Consider the following 22732-nt stretch of genomic DNA (forward strand, 5'->3'; position numbering starts at 1 on the left):
AGCCAGCAAGGAGGATCTGCACCTACTACATAGATCTGAGAGAGTCACAAAGGGACTGCCACCTCCAGGGAGTTTGCTAACACAGCTGTTGCATGCATACGTGTGGCTAGCAGCTCAAACTAGGTTTCAGACACTGAGGTCTTGAGTGAGGTACAAGGTTTTTCCACAGGAGAGACAAAGCCACACCTGAAGGTTGCAAGAGCCAACACTGTTTCCTCAGACCAATGTAGAGCAAAAGCTCTAATCCCATGGAAGAAAGGTAACCAGAAGTTTGAACTGGTCAGCCCAGTTGCAGGTAGTTCCAAACATGGAACTCGTACAACAGGGGTATACTATGTGTATGACAACTGTTTGTTTATGTCTCTTAATGCTGCACTAGCTTTTGCAGCAAGGGTTACCTAAAAATGGGGGAGTGATGTTAGGATTTTTATCCACCCCCAGCTGCTCAGCAAGTAGCACTGTGTTGTTTATATCATGTGAGTGTCTGAGAGTGTGAGACAGGAAATCTCAGTACTATTGGAGTATTGTTGAGAAGTTAATTTCACATCTGTGTGAGATGCTTTTCTGTACTGCTGCTGAGAGAGCACAAACATGCTGGTGGATTCTTTGTACATGGACTGTAAATAAAGTAGTTTATAGCTACTGGTTGTCTTTTTCTTTTGCTGTGAGATGCCAGAAGACGAGTGTGCTCCTCTCAGGAGGGAGGGGTCGCTTATCACCGGTCTCTCTGGACTGAGGGAGATTTACAGCCAGAGAGTGACCACCGGAGAGACGCCCCGGTGTCTTGGGAAGGTGGCGGCCTTCCCGGGTATTTTTCCAAGAGAATGTACACAATAATGCATATATTTCTATACTAGTGTCAATGATATTGACATTTTTATATTCAATTCCTTTCCTGATGAGCCTAGGTGTGAAATTTGCCTTTTTTACAATTGCTGTATGGAGAAATGTTGGAGGGTATGCATGTATGCATGCATGTATGTATGTATGTATGTATTTTAATGTTTGTTTTTATGTTTGCTTTTATAATGTTGTATTTATTGTTTAATGTGTTTGTGTACACACACACACACACACACACACTTAGTTGCATTTATTAATCTGGGGCTTTCTTTCCCCCGTCATGCTTCCCTAATTGCAAAACATAAAAGATTTATGCACTTAAAATGCTTTCGTACTAGACCAGGAGTAAATGCTCAAGCAGTGGGATAGCTCACTTGGCAGAGCATGAGACTAGTTTGTGGGTGCAAACCCCATGTTGGGCTAAAGATTCCTGCATTGCAAAGAGCTGATTGGCCAGAGAATAAGGGTTTGACAGAAATGGAAAAATAAAATGTGTGTGGGACAAGAAAGAGTGTGCAGCTTTGAGATTTCTCGGAATGCCTTTTTTAAATTGTTTGACATTTTCAGTGGGAGGGTTATGCCACACATGGTGACCAGCCTCTACTGCTCTTTAAACTAGTTAGTGGAGATCCCAGGTGAGAGAGGGCTATTGGGCTCATGCCTTGTTTTCTGGGGTTTAGTGCTCTGGGAGCAGAATGGTGAACTAGAGGGGCCTTTAATGCAATCCAGACAAAAATCCTCTTATCCTCCTAACTCCTGAATCTCTCGCTGGCTCTCCAGAGTTCTGCCAAACAGTAGCAGTATGCACTGGGTGCCTAGTGCTGTGTGGCAAATCTCCAAAAAAGCAGCTACAACTGCAAACAGTGGACTGCATTTTAGAGCTTTCTTCAATCTTTCCTCTTGCTAAGTTGGGTGGGGAGCTTTTTATTGTATTTGTTTGAACTTTTGTGATGCCCTTATGATATTGTAAGCCACTCAGATTTCTTTGAAATATAGAGTGGTATAAATATATCATAAATCAATAAAATCATTCTCCATTTGTTCATTTTCAAAGCACTGCCCTTTGCCACTGCAGCTAACAAATATTCTTAATTTGATGAATACAGACACAGAACACAGTTTTATTTGCCACACCAATTTATTTTGATTTTGAACAAAGATAAATTTAACCCATATACCATATATTATCATGAGACAGAGCCCCCAAGCCCCACATGCCTACTTTAGCTTATCTATTCCCTGCATCCCATTCACCCTGCATTAAAAGCCAAATAAAGGATTCAGGAGTCCTGTGAATTGCAGTAGCTCTTCCACTCCCACCACCAGACAAGCAACTTCCACCTCCACTGCTGCAAGAAACAGTGGGATCCAAATGGAAGAAGACATTGTTCTCTCCTAACTACCCTTCAAAGTTCAGCTGCTCTAGGAGAGGCAGAGTATCACTGCATCGTGCTTTGGTTATAGTGCCCGGAAAGGCATCAAAATGCATTGAATTCTTGGCCATTGCACAAAATTTTGGTGATGCACAGCCATGGAAATCCTTTTCGGGAATTGCACTGTCATCTAGTAAAGAGAAAGAGACATTTTCACATGAGTTCCTGGGTAGTAACAGGTGAGTTTGTGTGCAGAAGAGAGAATAGGAGCATTTTAATTTTTGTGAAGTGTATTGAGCAAGCATAGAAGGCATCTCAGAATCATACATGAGATCAAACAGATCACACATGATTAAACAAACAGATTATTTTGCTTCCTTTCTCATACCCCTACCCCAGAAATATGGTGTCTCATCTATATATATGCAGAACAAAGATAATTTAACGCAGTTATATTTTCAGAAAAAGAGAATTTCACCCTACCAACACATATAGTGCATTTTCTGGCAGAAAGCCACCAACAGAGGAAGAGAGCAGCCCACCACCCTGTCTCCACCTTATTGGCTGGCTGTGCTACTTACCATAATCAACAACAAATTCTGTGCACTGGGTCTGATCATCATAGCACTTGATGGTCTCTGAGCCCTTACAGGCTTTTGAGAAAGAAGGAAAACAGGTCGGACACTCCTGCCCATTTAGCTTAGCTTCTGGCACTGTGGAAAACAACCACTAAAATCAACACACGGTTTCAGCCCATTTCTCCACCCTCCCTACCTTCCTTTTGTTGCAGTGTAATAATTTCTTATTACCTTTTTAAAAAATTGATATCTATACATCAATGCATAATCATTTTTTCAGACTCCCCACCCCATTTTCCATGGTGTTTTTACTTCTTTCCCTCTGCTGCACAATACCTTCTATCATATATACCAACACATCAATACTTTATTCTTTAATTTCTTATGCTGCTCATGTTTCAAATCCTGCTCGTGAGTTCATCCTACAATAATTCCTTAAATAGTCTTAAACGGGCTTCCATTCTTCCACAAAGCAATCATTCTTAGATTCTCTTATTTTGCCTGTTAATTTGCCAATTCTGCATAATCCATCACATTACTTATCCATTCTTCTTTGGTGGTAACTTCTACTTCCTTCCATTTTTGTGCATAGAGAATCCTAGCCCCTGGTGTTACATACAGAAACAAATTAATCTTATTTTTTTGAACTTCTTTCCCCATAATCTCCAGGAGATTTTGTTTTTTGTATATAATCACTTCAGACATCTTTTTTATCTCATCATATGTCATTTTCCAAAAAAACCTTCACTGTCTTACAAGTCCACCACTTATAAAAGAAAGTTCCATGTACCCATTTATACTTCCAACAATTATTTACAACTATTAGCCAATTTGATATATACCATTTATACATTATTTTCATGTAACTTCCTTTGAGAGTATGAGGCAGTACATTTCATATCAATTTTTCCCAACCTTTCCCATGCATCCATTTCTATATTATGTGCTAGATCTTTAGCCCATTGCATCATTGCAGATTTAACCAGCTCATCTTTTGTTGTCCATTCTAGTAACATTTCATACATTTTTAATCATTTTTTTTCTTTTCCTTAAAGCAGAACTTTTTCAATGTCAGAAATTTGATCCATAAGACCTTTTAATACATGTTTTCAAAAATACACATTAATTTGAAAATATTGGAAAAGTCAGAAGAAATGTGAGCTTGAGTATCACCCATCTCCATTTTCTTCCAACCTTTTCAAACCTGCATTTCCTAAAAAACACGATATGTTTTTCTTTCATGTAAGTCTTGATATCAGGTCCACACATTATACAAACTTCTCCTTATACAATTATTTAAAAATTCTCAATGTGCCTTTATCTTATCATACCACAGGTGAACATACCACCCATAGCGATTCCCATATCCTTCCAAATCTAACAAATTTGTATTCTGTAAAGATATTCATTCCTTTAACCAAATCAGACAGGCTGCTTCATAATATAATTTTAAATCTGGCAATGAGAATAAGGAATCTTTCCTTAACATCTGTTAGTATTTTAAATTTGATCCTTGGTCTTTCCCCCTGCCAGATGAATTTCGATAATTAGGAAGGCCTAACTGCTTTTTATTACAAAGTACTTAATACCACCTTTACAAATGATCACGAACAATGCTTTGACACTAGGGAAGATACCCGATACTTGGAAGTATGTCAATATTACTTTGATAGCAAAAGAAGATTCTAGTCGAGAATTATAGACCTATTTCTCTGCTTAACTCTGATTATGTATTTTTGCTACAATATTAGCAAGACTTAAGCAAGTGTTAAGAAACTTAATACATGAAGATCAGACAGGAGTTCTTCCAACAAGAGAATTAAAAGATAAAGGTAGAATTGTATGGAATGCTGTTTGAAAAAGAAAAAGTGATTAGCAATTAGCTATGGTTTTAGATGCAGAGAAAGCATTTGATAATATTTCTTGGTGTTTTAGGGGGAAATTACTGGTTATAATGTGGTTTGGGGATAGATTTGTGAGCGGAATAAAGGCATTATATATAAGGAGCAATTTGCAAACATAATAGTATCTATCAGAAAAATGCATTATTGTTAAGGGAACAAAACAAGGTTGTTTTCAACGTTAATGCTTATTATAGGGTAAGAAGTGGTGTGTAGGGATATTAGAGAAAATAATGATATATGAAGCCTCCAAGTGGGCCTTCAAACTTACAAACTGAGGGCATTTGCAGTTGATGTGGTATTGTTCCTGGAAAACCTGATGGAAAGTGTGGTTAAGGTATTCGATGTAATAAAGCAGTTTGGTAATTTAGCAGGAATTTTATATAACTAAGAATAAGACTAAAATGTTAACAAAAAATATAAACCGGCAAGGTAAAGAGAAGCTGCAAGAAATAACTATATTAAGATAGAAAAGAAGGTGATATATTTGGATATCTGGATAACAAATATGAATGCAAATCTGTTTCAAAATTATTCCCTGAATATGTGGAGTAAGATTAAACAAGAAATAGGAAGATGGAGTAGAATGAAACTTTGTCTTTTGGGAAGAATCTTGGTGATAAAAATGAATATTTTCCCTAAGATGTCATTTCTACTTCACACAATTCTGGTAATAAGTAACATGGACTTCTTCAAGCAATGGAAAAAAGAATTGCTTGTCAAGGTTGTCTTGTCTTGTCAAGATTAGTAACTTTTAACCTTTTAAATAGCTACCTATTGTCTCTAAATCATCTTTACCACCATGATATCATTTAGAATAATATATGAAGAATTCCATAGTTAATGCTTTTTATCCAGCCCATATAATTCTCCGAATCCTAAGCCTCAGTTCCCTAGTTCTGTGAGAGGGCTGCAACATCTCCATTGTATTCTGTTTCAGGAATTAATTATGCTCACAATACAGATCTAGATATTATCTCTAATGATGAGACAGAGGTGCTGGCAGCTAGGTTATCAAAAGGGAGCAATTTTAGTTGCCACTGTGCAAATACAGTCCAGAGAGACTCCACCCAGTCTGTTGTTAAATATGTATTGTGTTTCATAGTTCAACCTGAGAGGAGTAGGCAAGTAGCAGTATTTTTAGGGAGTGAGTTGTGGAATTTATTGCTGGGTTGGCTATGTGATTAATTTGCCACTTCTATGTTTTGTCCATTGCTTAATATGCACTGTGATTCATCATGCATTATGTATTCTTATATATTGCTTAATACTGTGAAATAGATTTATGTTCACTAGTCTCAAAATCTGTAAAATATGCAATTTGCACTCCACCTGTGATATCATCCCTTTGGGTTTAGGATAATTGCACAGGAACACTTGGTGTTTCATTGGGACTTAGTAAAAAGATTGTTCACTGTATAGCTGCTTCTTTCTGTAGTATTATTACACATAGGAGGGGGAGCTTTAGCCATGGGGGATCAGGGACACTTAAATAACAAAAGATCCTGGATGGCTTCCTGTGCATTGGCATCTTCATGCAGGAGAGGGAGAATAGGACAGTCACCCATGCTCTTTTCTCAGCCTGCATTAGTTGCTGGTTTAGGCATGGACTTCAAGCTATTCTTTGTCTTTTTCTCCCTTTTATTTGCTTAGGTTAGTTTGGGAGACTTCCCTTCATTCCCTAGCAATGCAAACAGTCTATGGAAGTTAAGCCTGTTATTTAAAACCTTTGCATTCTTAATTGGCTTTTGCTTTCTTGTCCTTTCCACTTTACTTTCTTTGATCTGGGGAGCATTACTGAAAGTTTTCAGCCTCCTGTTCCCCAAGGTCATGGTTGAGGGATCTTGCAGCGCCATATTCAAAAAGCCAGGATGTCACCCTGTAGCTGGTGTTCCAGAGGTGGAGTTACTACTAGATAACCAGTGCTTCCATGTACTCTGGATTCCTTCACAGTGTCCCATTGTGCCAGAAACAGTTTAGTCATACTGGCCACATGATCCGGGAATTTTTAGGGGTATTCTCATTTTTCTACTCATATTGAAATACCGCACCTCAATGAGACCAAACTTAGATTCACAAACTGTTTAGGGGTATGTGTACCCCTACATCCCCTCAGAAAAAACTGTGCTAACACCATATTAGAAGGGCCAGGATGCCACAATGTAGCTGGTGTTCCAGAAGTGGAGTTATTACTAGGTAAACAGTTTTTCCATGCCTTCTGGCTTTGTCAGGGAGAATAGAAACAGATGCATCAAATCAGGCCATAGGGGCGCTGTTACTGCAGCAGGATAGGGAAGGAAACTGGAGACCATGCACCTTTCACTCTAGGAAGTTAAACAGCTTTGAACAGAATTACATGATTTGGGACCGCAAACTGTTAGCGATAGTTGAAGCGTTCAAAAATTGGAAGCATTTTTGGCAGGTGTGCAATGGCAGTTAAAGGTTCACACAGACCATAAGAATCTGGAATACTGGAAGACAGCTCGGCAGTTAAACCAAAGGCAAATCAGGTGGGAAGAATTCTTTGCTGGGTTCAATTTTAAGCTAGACTATGTGCCAGAAGAGCAAAATGCTCAGGCAGATGTGCTGTTGAGAAAGCCGGAGTATTTGGAGGAGCAGTCGCCTCCAACAGTAAGGCACACGTTTGAATCAGAGCAGTGGCAGTGTGAGGCAATGGTAGTAAATGATAGGGAGCTACAGACGTTAACTGCTGGTGATGGGTATGCAAGGAAGAAGTTAGCTGAACTGAACCAAGGGAGAAGTAGAGAAGGTGGTTTTGAAGAGAGAGGAGGCTTGCTGTATTACAAGGGGGTGCTGTACATACCAGGAGATGAGCTGCGAGCCAAAGTTCTCAGGCAGCATCACGACAGCCCCACTGCAGGGCATTTTGGTCACAGCAAGACCATATACCTAGTCACTAGGGAATTCTGGTGGCCCAAGATTAAGGAGGATACCACAGAATACGTGAGGGGGTGTGAAGTTTATCAGAGAGCCAAAGGGCAAAGGACAGCCCCAGCCGGGCTGTTACAACTGTTACCCACCCCAAGTAAACCGTGGGAAGTGGTATCCCTGGATTTTATTACCAACCTGCCAGTGTCACAGAAAAAAAAATAGTTATTTGGGTGGTGGTAGATGTGCTGACAAAGATGGGACATTTTGTACCTTGCTCTAAGATACCTTCTGCACAGGAGACAGCAGGGTTGTTCATGGATCATGTGTTTAAGTTGCACTGTATGCCATCAAGGCTAATCACTGATCGTGGAAGTCAGTTTACTTTGAATTTCTGGAGGACGTTGATGCAGTTGTTAGGGGTGGAAGTTAGCTTAACTTCAGCTAGGCACCCACAGACAAACAAAGAGTCAGAGAGGACCAATGCCACCTTGCAACAATACTTGAGGTGCTATACATGCTACCAGCAAGACGATTGGGTAGAGAAGTTGAACCTGGCCGAGTTTGCGGATAACAATGCAGTGCACACATCCATGGACATGGCGCCTTTTGTGGTGAACTAGGATGTGCATGCCAGGGCCTTTCCGGGTAGGGAAGAGGTGCTGTCAGTACCAGCAGCTGAGGAGTTTGTGGAGGAAATGGAGTACTTGCATAAGATAGTGTAAGAAAACCTGGAAACATCGAAGGCAGCTTACAAAAGGACCTCAGACGCACATAGGCAGGAAGGAGAGAAAATCCAGGTAGGAGACAAGGTGTGGTTGTCCTCAAAGGGGTTGCCGTTCAAAGGGAGGTGCAAGAAGCTAGAGCCAAGAAGGCTGGGGCTGTTTGAGGTGGTGCAGGAGATTAATCCGGTGTCCTTTAGGCTCCGGTTGCCAGAGACAGTGAGGATATACCCAGTATTCCACAGGGCTTTGCTGTCTCCACTTATTCCAGCACACAGGTACCAGGGGGAGAGGATGGAACATACTCCCCCTCCTACACTGGTAGAAGGAGAGAAGGATTACGAAGTTCAGGAAATCTTAGATTCCAGATGGCTCAGGAGGAAACTACAACACCTTGTAGCTTGAGAGCTTCATCAGCTGAGAACTCCTGGGAACCGTTGGAGCATGTCCATGTGCCATGGTTGCAGAGAGAGTTTCACAGGAGACACCCCCACAAGCCCAAACCTAGGAATTGGGCAGAGCCAGAGAGTAGTTTGGACACCGACAAAGAGATAGAGCTACCGGAAGATTTGGAACCCCCCCGCAAACAGCGAGGAGGAAGGGGATTGGGGAAGGCTTAGAGATGGAGGGTTATGTCAAGAAGGATTTGGAGGAGCAAAGGACAGAAGAGGCAGAACAGGGGCTCGGGGATGCTGAAGAGCCCTGCAACCACCCAGAGACAGAGGAAGTGGAAGAGGGGGTGGAGAGTAGCCAGGGAGAGCAGGGGCTCAGGGATGCTGAAGAGCCCTGCAACCACCCAGAGGCTTTGGAAGGAAGCTCAGACTCAGGAAGGGAGGGGGCTTTCAAATCAGCACAGACAAGGAGGGAAATGAAACATAAGGATCAAAGATGTCTCATGCAATTCTCACACCTACTTTGTTGGCATGGGAATCATAGGAAGCCACTCCCCGAATCTGACTCAACGGGTTTGGAAGTGTAATTCTGAACTGTAGCTGTTTCTTGTATATATGTAATAAAGACTGTAAATACGAAGCTGACTGTGCTGGAGTGTTACTGCGAAGGGGAAACACCACCTTTACAGGCTTCCATCAAAGTGTCTCATTGCACCAGAAGCAGTTTGGTCATGCTGGCCACATGATCTGGAAAGCTGTTGCAGACAAATGTCAGCTCCCTCGGCCTGAAAAGTGAGGTGAGTGCTGCACTACATAGTTAATTTCAACTGGACTTAACTGTCTAGGGGTACTTTACCTTTACATTTTTCCTTACTATGAGGTATCATGGGGACCACCTTTGGTGTCCTCTAACCAGCTACAGGGAAGCTGTGATCTATCTTGGGCTTCATCGAAGATCTCCAATGCCATCTGTTTGATATCGTTTGTCTAAGGGCAACCAAGGAAAACCCTTAAAGCCTCAATGCTATTTATGCTTGAGGATATATACAAACAAGCATATACTTACGTTGAAAAAATTTATTGTAGCAGTCTCTAGCATGACAGCAGAACCTGACATTCCGCAAGAATTGACCTTTTCCTGAAGTGAAACTGTAGCTCCCTGAGGTGCAATCTGTAGTACATCCCATTTCAGTTTCAAGCTTTGTAGAGTCATCTGTGAGAGATAATTGGAATACCTAGATCAGCTAAAATTCAAATCATTACTCTCCTGAATGATTTTTTTGTGATGCTCCCTTATAAACATACGTTGTGCAAATGGGTGAATAAAGAAAAAGAATCTGGCAAGTACTGAATTAAGCAAGCTAATCGTTAAAGTAGTTTCTTCCTGAATCAGTATAAATTACTCTGCCAAACCATGTGAATATTCCAGGATAGTTCTTAGAGAGTGGAGAATACAGTTTTCTCTTTCCTCTAATTTTCTCCTTCTCTTGATCTAACTTCTGACTGCATATCTCAAGGCAATAAATCTTTTTCCATGCATCTTTCTATGGGGAAATGTCTGAATAAGTTTTCCTTTTTCATGAAAAATATTTTTGTAGGTTCAGCTGCTGTCAGATTGTAACCAAAAGGGTCTGGAGTTTTGTGCTGCTTCTATATATTACAGGCCTATTTGACAAGAGGTGGGGTGGCCTGGATCGGGTAAATTCTTTCTGATTGGTTTGAGAATCTCCATTCCATCCCTCCTTTCCAGGAGTGCAGTTTGCAGCCCAGCATGACTGTGGATGGGTTTGGTTTGGTTGTCTGGTGGGTTTCTTGCAGACATTCCTGTGCAAGGAGAAACTCAAAAGAACAAGGGAGCCAATCAGCCTGCCTTTTAGAGTACAGAACTAGCTACTTTTGGGTATGGTATGTAGCAAATGTGCTTTCCATAACAGTGAAAAGGACAAATTGTTAGAATGTATTGTGGCCATTGTGTGAACAGAAAGAGAATTGGTTTCAACTATTAAGATTCCTTTGATCCTTTGATTGGTGAAATGAAATCACGTGTAATCTAGAAGTGTATAAAAAAACCCAACATTGATTTGGATGTGGTTCTTTACAGTCTCCTCCTTATTTTTGAGGCTGTGCCTATGCAGATTTGCATTTCATTACAGGCCTATCTTTTCACTTGGAGCCTGCATCCTTTCCTTTTAGGTTTCTGGGAGGAAAACCTCCATTCTAAGAAACTCGTTTGAAATGTCAGGCGTCTGGTAACTGTGATAGAGAGCTTTGTATTTCTTCTTCATTTCTTGTTCCTTCACTTCTTTATTTTCTTCCTTTCTTATTCTTGCTTTTATGTATCCTTTTTCTTTAGATTAGCTTGGCTTTTATTGGATTTCATGCTGAAAACTTTCAATAAAAATGATTTTAAAATAACAAAAGGCAAAACTAATTAAAGCTAATTAGGTTTTGGTTGCGTACTGACATCATGGTCATGGTGGTTGAGCTCTTCTGCCCTCCAGGGCAGGGTAGCTGCCTGGACAGGGGAAAGCCAGGATTTATGAGGTAAAATTCCTGGCAATGCTTCCCAGGGGTCTGGGGAGTGCGCGGTATCCCACGGTGTCACTTAAACTCATATCTCCCAGCTTGAAAGGCAGTGCGGGTGCAGCCTGACAAATGTGTCCCTGCCATGGACAAACCTCCATTTCTGGCATGATCTGTGATCAGTTCCTCAAGAATTCGGAATATTGCATTAATTATGGGGCACTCCTGTAATGGCATATGGTAAAGGGCTGCAACTAATCAGCTGCCAAAAGGACTGGACTTGAGCCCTGAAGTTATGTTAATGATTTTCAACAAGCGCAAAAAGACTTACAATAGCCAGAATGGGAGGGGAGGCAAAGCAATGTTTACTCTGAAGGTTTCTAAATGGCTCCCCCCCCCCCCCGTTGACCTTTCCAGCAACACAAAAGAATAATGTGCAGACATTTAGAGGTTATCTGTTATTTGGAGGAAGAGAGAGGACCAATGATTAATGCCCAATTAAGGGTTTTACAAAAAAAAAATCTTCCCGTCTCGACTGAAGAGGAATGGATTTTATATACAGTTTTTTGAACTGTATGAAGAAAGAGTGGATGAGAGAGTGGTTTCCTAAGGACTGCTACTGTATTTTTCGCTCTATAACACACACCTGACCATAACACGCACATCGTTTTTAGAGGAGGAAAGCGGGGGGGGGGGGGGATTCTGAGTGAAACAGTGGATGTATCATTTTTGCGCCTCATGCTGTAGCCACAGACATGTGATCTGATGGTGAATTTGGGGTGACCCAATGCAAAAATCCTGAGAATCCCTGTGGATCTGTGCTTTGTAACCACGTTTTTGCACCATTGTGGCCCCAGGCAACAGTGGGTGCGTGATTTTTTTGGTGCAGGCTGTAGCCATGGACATGCTATGTGATCTGATGGTGAATTTGGGGTGACCCAATGCAAAGATCCTGAGGATCCATGTGGATCCGTGCTTTGTAACCATGTTTTAAGTGGGGAGGGAAGGAAAAACACAGAAGGGACAAGGAGCACGAGAGGGGTGTGCAGAGAAGCAGCTGGCTAAGAATGCAGGAGAGGGGTTTAACAGGAGGGAGGAAAGGAAGGCAAAAGTTTTCCCCCACCCAGCCACCCAAGCCAGCCCTCTCTCTCTCTCTCTTCCACCTGCATGTTTTCCGGCTGCCTGCGAGTCCCTAAAATGCTTCCCTGGACGCAGCAGCACCGGAGCACGGAGAGGAATTAGAAGGAAGGACGCGATCCTTTCCTTTCCCCTCTGCTTGCTTGGAGGGGAGGGGATTTCCCTGCTCTTTGTTCCGTTTGAGCAAACAGCAACCGAAACAGAAGAGGGTGGGCAGTAAGACCCTGAGGCAGAATGCAGGAAAGCAACAGCTTCCTCTCTTCAGGCGTCCCTCCTCCCTGACGCATGCGCGATTGGATTTTTGCCTGATTTTTGCCCCTGCACTCGGGCCAGTTAGCTCAAGGGACCACACATTCGCTCAATAACACACACAGACATTTCCCCTTACTTTTTAAGAGAAAAAATCTGTGTGTTATAGAGAGAAAAGTACGGTAATTAGACTTCCCAGGAGTTTATAAATATGATTTTGATTTTTAACTGTGAGCTGTGGATCCCCAGGATTTTAATGACAGAGAAGGCATCTTTTCGGGAGTTATTTATAACTCGGAACGTCCTTGAAAAACGGAAGGGATGTTTTCAAGGGAATGGAATGGACGGAGAAAGTTGGCAATTAATCTCTCTCCACACTAAGTCTGTGAACAGACTTCTGAAAAGGCTGCACATGTGAGATGGTTATTTTATATGTTTGGAAAATAACAATGGTGCTGTGTGTAAAAAAACAAAGAATGTTAGCTAGGAAAATGGATTACGACTAATAGAAGGAAGTGATTAAAAGAGAAGAATGAATGTGGCAATATCAGGAAGCAATGGACATACGTTTGTGAAAGGAGCAGGAAACCTTTTTTGTAAAAAAAAATTGTATTAAATTTAAATGATCTGGATTGATTTGTTAAAATTCTGAAAACTAATAAAAATTAATTTAATTTTTTGTTAGCTTTTACTACTGTAACCACTGTTTGCTGGATCAGCCTATTCTTGCAACTCCCCCCCCCCATGAAATTTAGTTCATTTTCCTTTTCTTGTTTTTACCCTGAACCTGATTTGATTTATAGATTAATAGCTCCTATAAAAGTAGCAAACAAGGTTCTGATTCAGTGTCACACCTCATCCAGATCTTAATGATGATGTTAATGATGTTCCTTTCTTCAACTTGATTCTGTATATTGATGACTTTTGTAAAACAAATGACCGTGATAAACTCATATCTGCTTATGTTGTGGTATCTGACTATGAAATTCTTCAATTTTATTTCCTTTCAGATATTAAAAGGTGCCCAAATTCCTGAGGTCATCACTCCTATTCATGCCTGCACCAAGCCTGCAGAATTGTTTATCTCCTATGATATTGTACCATTCTGTGTGCCAAAATATGGGGGGAGATGAATTTTCTTATTTCTGTGAATTTTTCTATACATACTTTGGTTCCTCATTTATTCCCTTTTTCTATATCTTAAAATGAAAATATTTTGATTTTAGTAAATAGGAGAGCCAAACATGCAGCTCCTCTTGGCTCTGTTCCTGGCTGTTTCATGAATTTTTTTTATACTTTATAACTAAAAAGATTTCTATTCCTTAGTGATTGCAGTTTTCTCCCCCAAAGGGAAAAAATAAAGAAAATGCTGTTGTTAATTTAGTCCTAGTGATGTTTATGTCAACCTACGGTAAATGTTATTCCTGCTCTTGGTTCATAAGCATGCTCAGGTGTCTCATAGGCCACAAGAGTGGGAAAAGGGAGAAAATGATAAATATTGAATATTGTTGTGCGTTATGCTGGGTTTGTCAATAGATGCCACATAACACAAGGTAATTTCTTGGTTTTGCTAATTACATTAGTCAAGGAAGGGTAAATTGTGTGCAAGTTATGCCCCTGGGTTCATCCCAAATAAAATCTTAAATTGTGAGTTTAATAAAATCACTGCAAACACCACCCATAAATCAAACATAGGTCCCATAAAATACTTTTCAGGGTGGCATAAGTAGCACAGTCATTCCATGTTGTCCAACCATCATATGGTTGCTGCAAGCTGGAAAATATTGAGATGTCACTACTGGATATGTGGGGAGTGAGTCTGAGTATTTCCCCCATATTGATTGGCATTTGTTATGTAAAGTAGGTACTTCCACCTGTGCGAGTATAAGATACTCTGCCTTAAAATGAATATGGAATCATTCCTTTCCAAAAAGAAAATGGGGGAACGATAGAGAAAATATTAATTTCATGGAACTATATCATTTGGATTATTCCATATTCTTTTGAGCCTAGGACCTATGGTTTTCTGGGAGACATACCTCCAGTCTATGAACCCTTTCAATTTTCCCAACAATGGGATTGGAAGCCCCTTTCCCCCAAAACATCATGCCATCTGGAAAGACTGCAATCTTTGTCCCTACACCCAGCTCAGGGTATCAGGGAAAAGAGCAACTCTTATCAGTAGCTTCTTGGGGTTTGCTAGATGTTGCCATAGGTGAACTCTAACGTTGGTCATTCCCAACTGTCTTTCAGCCAACAGGAGGACTGGTTGATCATTGGTTGAACACATGTCTTCTTGTATTCATCACTGGCTACACACTTGACAACTGCATCACTTGTGTCTGAACCCACAAAGAGTATATTCTGATTATGTTGGGTGCTAATGAGTGGAGAGTGACCTGCCAGTGAGGTATTGTTACTTAGGATTTGGCCATTGGGAAAACCAGTTGGTGTTGGAGCTGTAAGGCAAAAGCCAGAGAAAGCTGAGGCCTGAATATTCATTCAGGATGTATTAACCTTAATCAGTTGGCAAAGCTCAGAAGAAGGTTGCCAGTGGTTCTCCAAGGCTAAGAGGCTGACCTTTATAAAAGTGGGGGGGGGGGTGGAACACTTTATTAGTTATTGACATGGAAAAGAACCATCTCAGTGCCTGCTTCCCAACACTGGAACTCCCTCCCAGAAGAAGCTAGATTGCCTCCCATCTTGTCCTTCTCCTGGCAGGTGAAGACCTCCTTGTCCCAACAGGCTTTTAGGGAATTACTGTTTTTATTGAAAAGGTTGATACCACTTTTATTGTAATCATTGATACATTTTACACATATTTTAAAGTTTTAATTCTACTAATATTTAATTATTGTTGGGAAAAAAGAATTTCTCAACACTGGGTGAGATCCGCATTCTGTGCCCCCCCCCCCCCCCCGGATATGTCAGGGTCCTAATGATGGAACCACACAATCAGCTTTAATCTGACAGAAAGGCTTTATACTCACCAAATCTTCTGCCAATAATACGAAAAAAGCAACTGCCACCTTCGGAAGTTTCACAGGTGCCTTGTGAAACACTGTCATTTAGTTTCTTTACGTTACATTCCTCAGCTGTCACTGCAGAGACAAAAGAAATATTCAATACCAAATACATCAGTTCCTCAGGCATTGAGAAATGGAATCTACATTCCCACCTGGATACAATCTTCCAAGCCAGACATGAGCAACCTTATTGGTCTCAAGAGCCACATGAGCGGGTTGGAGGCTGCATGCACACTGACACACATCTTCCCCCTATCTCACACACAGGAACATCTCCAGACACAAAGATGGAGAGACACACAGTCTTCATCCACTTTACTATTATGAATGCATACACTAAAGCAGTGACGTCCTCCCCCACAACACACAATGAGGTGCACAATGGGATTTTAGCATACTTTCACAGGCAGCACACATGTTGTATGTGAAGAAAGCCAACCTCATGAAACAGAATTACACTCCACAAAGCTGTCTTCCAAAATTTGGAGTCCATATTCTCAGTATTCCAATATCTTTAGCTTTCTTTATCCTTCCTAGAGCCAATATCAGTTTGCGTTCTCTAACCCACTGCATATGCCCTCCCACATTTGAAAAAGCAATTCAAGATTTCAGCTTCCTACTCACCTTCAGAAAGGATGGCCAAGAAGAGACAAATACTCAGGAAGAGCTTCATAGTGCTGGAGAGATCAAAAGCTGAGGAGAACTCAGTTCAAAGCAGCAGGCAACTGATGGAGGAAGAGGCTGCCTTGGAGGATTTATAGGCTAAGAAGAGGAGCCCTAGGCAGAACTGGTCCAGTGAGGGGGTGGGAAATGATGACAGTAAAGATTGCATGCTTTCCCAAACATCTTGTAATTTTATATTGGAACACAAAGCAGTAGAAATTGCATTAAGTCATTTTTGGGAACTGTATGAAATTCTGACAGCTGCCTCTTCTTTTGCATTCTCAGGGATAAGAAACATATATTTTAAATCCTTAAATCACCTTTGGAAAGCCCATGAAAATTCACCAAATAACTTTCCAGTCTATCCCACCCCAATTTCACCACAATGGGAGCCACTCTTACGCTTCTTCATAAAGTACACTGAATGAACACCACTTTGAGACAATTGGAGTTTGACTGCTATTAGAATATTTCCTTCTAGGTTCAAGTGGCTAGAGCACACATCATCTTGGAAATACTGAGCAAAGAATTCAAAGGTGTTAGTTACATAGTATAGCCACTCATGTTGTTTATGCACAGCAAAATAAGTTCCCTACCTTCATTAATCGCATCATGACTCCACTAAATACAAGGCAATATTTTTAATGAGGAATGCTGAGTCATACCAGGAATTTAGTTATCTTAAACATATTATTATTATTATTATTATTATTATTATTATTATTATCAGGGGTTCAGGAGCAGAGGCACAGGAAAGGGAGGAAATAGAGAGCGAGGGGGAGGAGTCCGAAGGAAATGTTAGCGATGACAGCGGTCCGAGGTCTCTGAGTCTTTCCAGCGAATCGGAAGATTCACAGAAAGGGGCTCCCATGGTCAGGGCAAGGGGGGTGCCTAGGGGGACACCCCAGGAAGAAGGGGCCAGAGGGGACTCAGAGAGCAGCAGTTGGAAATCAGGACCAGCGTCCACACCAGAGTGCAGTAGGGGGGAGGAGTCCCAGGCATCGGGATCAGGCGGCGCACTGCCAGCGGGAGGACATGAGTCAGGATTGGCCACGCCTCCATCGGGGAGCGAGGAAACGGTCGAGAGGAAGGTTGAAGGCTGGGCGCGCGCACCAAGTTCAAATGTACAGGAGGGCGGCACAGTTGGCAGCCCGGATAGGGAGCCAGGTCCCAAAGCCCGCCGAAAAGAGCGGGAGGAGTCAGGGGGGTCAACGTCAGCGTCAGAAGAATCCAGGAAGGAAGGGACCCCGGGGGGTAGCAGGACCCAGAGGAGAAAGGAGAGATGGAAGAGGTGGAGTAAGGCTAGAATCTTAAACTGGTGTACAGGGGGCGGAGATTCAGATGGAGCTTCGCCGATCTAACCCTAGACGTAGAGCTGGGGCGCTGCGGCTTGAAAATGGGAACTGTACTTCAATAAAGACTTTTGTACATTACTACCGGCTAGCGTTGGTCCTCTGTGAGCTGGGACCTGGAGCCAGCTCTGACAATTATTATTATTATTATTATTTTATTTATACCCTGCCCATCTTTATTTATTATTTATACCCTGTATTTTAATATTAAAATACAATATTAAAATACAATTGTCTATTAAACTTTAAAAGCTTCCCTAAACAGGGCTGCCTTCAGATGTCTTCTAAAAGTCTGGTACCGTGGTACCTCAGGTTACATATGCTTCAGGTTACATACGCTTCAGGTTACAGACTCCACCAACCCAGAAATAGTACCTCGGGTTAAGAACGTTGCTTCAGGATGAGAACAGAAATCGTGCTCCGGCGGCGCAGCAGTGAGAGCGGGAGGCCCCATTAGCTAAAGTGGTGCTTCAGGTTAAGAACAGTTTCAGGTTAAGTATGAGCCTCCGGAAGGAATTAAGTACTTAACACGAGGTACCACTGTAGTTGTTTTTCTCTTTTACGTCCGGTGGGAGGGCATTCCACAGTGCAGGTGCCACTACTGAGAAGGCCCTCTGTCTGATTCCCTGTAGCTTGGCTTCTCGCAGCGAGGGAACTGCCAGAAGGCCCTCGGCACTGGACCTCAGTGTCCGGGCAGAACGATATGGGTCGAGACGCTCCTTCAGGTATACTGGACCGAGGCCGTTTAGGGCTTTAAAGGTCAGAACCAACACTTTGAATTGTGCTTAGAAATGTATTGGGAGCCAGTGTAGGTCTTTCAAGACCAGTGTTATGTGCTCTTGGAGGCCACTCTCAGTCACCAGTCTAGCTGTCGCATTCTGGATTAGTTGTAGTTTCTGGGTCACCTTCAAAGGTAGCCCCACGTAGAGCGCGTTGCGGTAGTCCAAGCGGGAGATGCACCACTCTGGCGAGACAGTCCGTGGGCAGGTAGCGTCTTAGCCTGCGTACCAGGTGGAGCTGATAGACAGCTGCCCTGGACACAGAGTTAACCTGCACCTCCATGGACAGCTGTGAGTCCAAAATGACTCCCAGGCTGTGCACCTGGTCCTTCAGGTGCACAGTGAAACCATTCAGGACCAGGGAGTCCTCCACACCTGCCCACCTCCTGTCTCCCCAAAACAGTATTTCTGTCTTGTCAGGATTTAACCTCAATCTGTTAGCTGCCATCCATCCTCCAACCACCTCCAGACACTCACACAGGACCTTCACCACCTTCACTAGTTCTGATTTGAAAGAAATCCCATCCCAACTTCTGATTGGATCCTGGAATGTCCCAGTTTCCCCACCTGCGTGGTCAATCTCATGGAGGAGGATGTGCGGTGGATGATTCCAAAGACATCAAAGGTGGCGCTGGCGGTAAAGTTGCTGGGCAGAGAGGTCTCAGTCAACATCCCACCTGACTGCCGAGCTAGCCGCATGCCCATTCATTATCCCTAAGTGCTGTAGTGCAGGGCTGTTGTGAGGAAGGACAGATCGTGAAGCTGAAACTCCAATACTTTGGCCACCTCATGAGAAGAGAAGACTCCCTGGAAAAGACCCTGATGTTGGGAAAGATTGAGGGCACAAGGAGAAGGGGACGTCAGAGGACGAGATGGTTGGACAGTGTTCTCGAAGCTACCAGCATGACCAAACTGTGGGAGGCAGTGGAAGACAGGAGTGCCTGGCGTGTTCCGGTCCATGGGGTCATGAAGAGTCGGACACAACTAAACAACAACAGATCCTTCTGTGCGTTGGACTGGGGGAAAACGTGAGACCATGAAAAGCTTTAATAAAATTCTTAATGAGGGGGGAGGAGCTTTGTCACAGCAGTGATACTAATGTAGAATAGAATGTCCCTATTTTGATCTGAGGAATGCTGGTAACTATGCTACCCAGGACAAGCCTGGTTTTTCCTGGATATATGGCAAATTTAGAACAATGAAGGTTTTAGCCTAGGTAGAGGTTTTTGCTTAGTGGTTTTGCTTTTACAAGATAAAGAGGCACATAGGACAGAGGCCACTGCACCCTGGTTCAGATTATAAATAGGCTCCATTGTATTCAAAAGTTTTCTTTCTTTTGGTTTTCCTCACCTAGCCCAATGAAGAGCTTGGTCATTTTAGACAAAATTATGAAACCACTTTTTTTTCAACAGGTACACGGTGTGATCACCACTTTGCTGCAATTATGATTTGGGCTGCTCTCAGATTCCATTTCAGCTTCTAGGGACCAGAACTTACACCAGCCTGCAGGATCAGGCCATCTCAAAATCTGCTCCTAACACGTGTCATCCCAAAATCAACTCCAGATTCTTAAGCTATAGCCCAGATTATGCGTTCAATTTAGTTTTTAAGCAGGGTTTGGCCTTTTTAAGCATTCCTCAAAAAATTGTAAGGATTCAACCTCAAACTGTTAGCTGCCATCCATACTCCAACCACCTCCAGATACTCACACAGGACCTTCACTGATTCTGATTTGAAAGAGACATAGAAATGGGTATCATTCGGATACTGTTGAACACCTAGCCCAAACCCCCTGATGATCTCTCCCAGCGGTTGCATGTAGATGTTGAAAAGCATGGCGGAGAGGACAGAACCCTGAGGCACCCCAGAAGTGAGAGCCCAGGGGTCTGAACATTCACCCCCACCACCACTTTCTGAACATGGCCCAGGAGGAAGGAGCGGAATCACTGTATAACAGTGCCCCAGATGGTCCAGAAGGATGTTATGGTCAATGGTGTCAAAAGCCACTGAGAGATCCAGCAGAACTAGGAAACAGCTCTCACCTTTGTCCCTAGCCCTCCAGAGATCATCGACCAGTGCAACCAAGGCAGTTTCAGTCCCATGATGAGGCCTGAATCCCGACTGGAAGGGATCCAAACAGTCCGCTTCTTCCAGGTGTGCACAGTTACCCCATTCAAGTCTAGGGAGTCCCCCCCCCACACACACCCCATCCCCCAAGAACAGTCCTTCTGTTTTGTCAGGATTCATCCTCAATCTGTCAGCTGCCATCCATCCACCAACCACCTCCAGACACTCACCCTGGATGATTTAAAACATACACACCAGAAAATGCATCTATATATACAACTGAACTGAACTTGGGCCACAGTCCAGCCCCACAAACTCAGGGCCCATCTATCCTGGATCCTTTCCAAAATTAGTTCAGAGGCATGACTAATATTTCAGACCCTCCAGGTGTCCCTATTTTCCAGGGACTGTCCCAGATTTTCAGAAGTTTCTGATTTGATCCCAGAATATCCTAATTTTATGTATTTGACCAGGAAGAAGGAGAGATTTTGTATTTTTGTCCCCCTCTCAAATTATGAGCAAATGGATCCAATTTTGCTGAGTTCTTTCACAAAATTGTAGAACAAAAGCTAAAGGATACCTATTCAGATCCTCGTGTGATTCAAGGCTTATAAAAAGCAGAAATAGCAGAATCGCTGTGCATCCTTGTATGCTGTATAGCATTTGGGTATTTAGCCAGTGATGAAGCACCACAGAGGCAGATTTAGAGGATCATGGACTGCAAGAAAATCAAACATATCCATTCTAAAGGAAATCAGCCCTGAGTGCTCACAGGAAGGACAGGTCCTGAAGCTGAGGCTTCAATATTTTGGCCACCTCATGAGAAGAGAAGACTCCCTGGAAAAGACTCTGATGTTAGGAAAGATTGAGGGCACATGGAGAAGGGGACGACAGAGGATGAGATAGGTTGACAGTGTTCTCGAAGCAACTACCATGAGTTTGACCAAATGCGGGAGGCGGTGGAAGACAGGAGTGCCTGGCATGCTCTGGTCCATGGGGTCATAAAGAGTCGGACACGACTAAATGACTAAACAACATAGAATGCAAGGTGAGAGATGGGGGGAGGTGACAAATTTTGATGTCTCACAGGGTGCCACTGAAATTTGACCACAAAGTATGCCAGTGGCCACCAGATTATACAGAAAGCAAGTGATGGGGAGATATCTGAGGTCAGAACTGCCAAAGCATTAGTTATATATAGCCATGTTTCTATTCCTCCAAAATAATGAAGGGGGGGGGAGAGGAATGATGCCTTCTTTTTCTGAAGCAGATTTAACTTTAGACCCCCCAAGAAGAATTGTTTCACAACAAAGAGGCCTGTTTTCTTGAAAGTAAATGAGCACTAAACCCTTGACAGGGAGTGCCTTTCTGCTGAAGTAGATCCATCTCCTTCAATCTTCATTTTCTGGAGGATTTTGAAAATTTCTATTCTCCCAGGCATTTAAAAGCTGAAAAGCACTGCTCCTAGCAGCCTTGAATTTACTGTATTATCCGGAACCAGTTATTGCTAATTTTCAATGTTCTTAAGGTTTCTCAACCTTTTCAGATTTTTTTTAAAAAAACAGTTTCTTAATATAAATTTTTCTTGGTTCCTGGTTCCTTCGGAGGAATGGTTGGGTTGCAATACATGTTAATAAATGAATATGGCTGAAAACAAAATATTGATCCTTTAAGGATTGTATGTCTAACACCTAATTCTGCTTCCTGCAGATTTTTAACAGATATGGCTTCTTATCCAATGACAGCTAGGCACCCTCAGGTGTCTTGCACTTTGAAAAAACCAGTTCCTTTGGGAGGAATGAGATGGAACTTTAATAAATAAAATCAAATAAAAAATGAAGTAAATGAAGTATCAACAGTCCTGCTCCATGCAGATTATAAAGGGGGTACATAGTCTGTTAAAGTCTCCTCTCTTATGGTTTATTGAGACCCCAGATAGAGAGATATGGAGCTGCATTTGGTTCCCAGGACAGGGGATCCCAAGCCTAGGTACATATTATAAAAGGGCCCCATAGTTTCTCAAACTGTTGTCTCTTTTGGCTTCCCTCACTCACGCACATGAGCAATTGTATTCAATTAGAGAAAATAATGAAAGCACAGTTTTTTGGCAGGTACATTATGGAAAGACTCTTCTTCAGCAGGTACACTGGGTGAGCCCCACTTGAAGGCAATTAGGAGTTTGGCTGCTGTAAGAAGATATGCAGGAAATTTCAGCTGGCCAGAACTTGCATCAGCCTG

At 42.4% G+C, this 22732-nt stretch overlaps 1 protein-coding gene across 3 annotated transcripts in view; it reads right to left on the minus strand.

Annotated features, from left to right (window-relative positions):
* Positions 1-2030: 2030 nt before the first annotated feature.
* LOC310684728 (phospholipase A2 inhibitor and Ly6/PLAUR domain-containing protein-like) overlaps positions 2031-22732 on the minus strand; it is a 50931-nt gene continuing 30229 nt past the window's right edge. Inside the window, exons 1-5 of one of the 3 annotated variants that reach the window (XM_083456219.1) lie at positions 16258-16401; positions 15598-15708; positions 9765-9911; positions 2798-2929; positions 2031-2406 (exon numbers count right to left, since the gene is read on the minus strand). In XM_083456219.1, coding sequence (XP_083312345.1) covers positions 2243-2406; positions 2798-2929; positions 9765-9911; positions 15598-15708; positions 16258-16306 — 603 coding nt within the window. In that variant the 5' untranslated portion in view covers positions 16307-16401 and the 3' untranslated portion in view covers positions 2031-2242. Of the gene's footprint in view, positions 2407-2797; positions 2930-9764; positions 9912-12384; positions 13183-15597; positions 15709-16257; positions 16402-22732 lie in introns of those variants that run through there. The other 2 variants (XR_014514799.1, XM_083456220.1) reach the window with 2 other exon arrangements.

Source organism: Podarcis tiliguerta (genome assembly GCF_965153285.1).
Source record: "Podarcis tiliguerta genome assembly, chromosome: 8".
Lineage (NCBI taxonomy): Eukaryota > Metazoa > Chordata > Lepidosauria > Squamata > Lacertidae > Podarcis > Podarcis tiliguerta.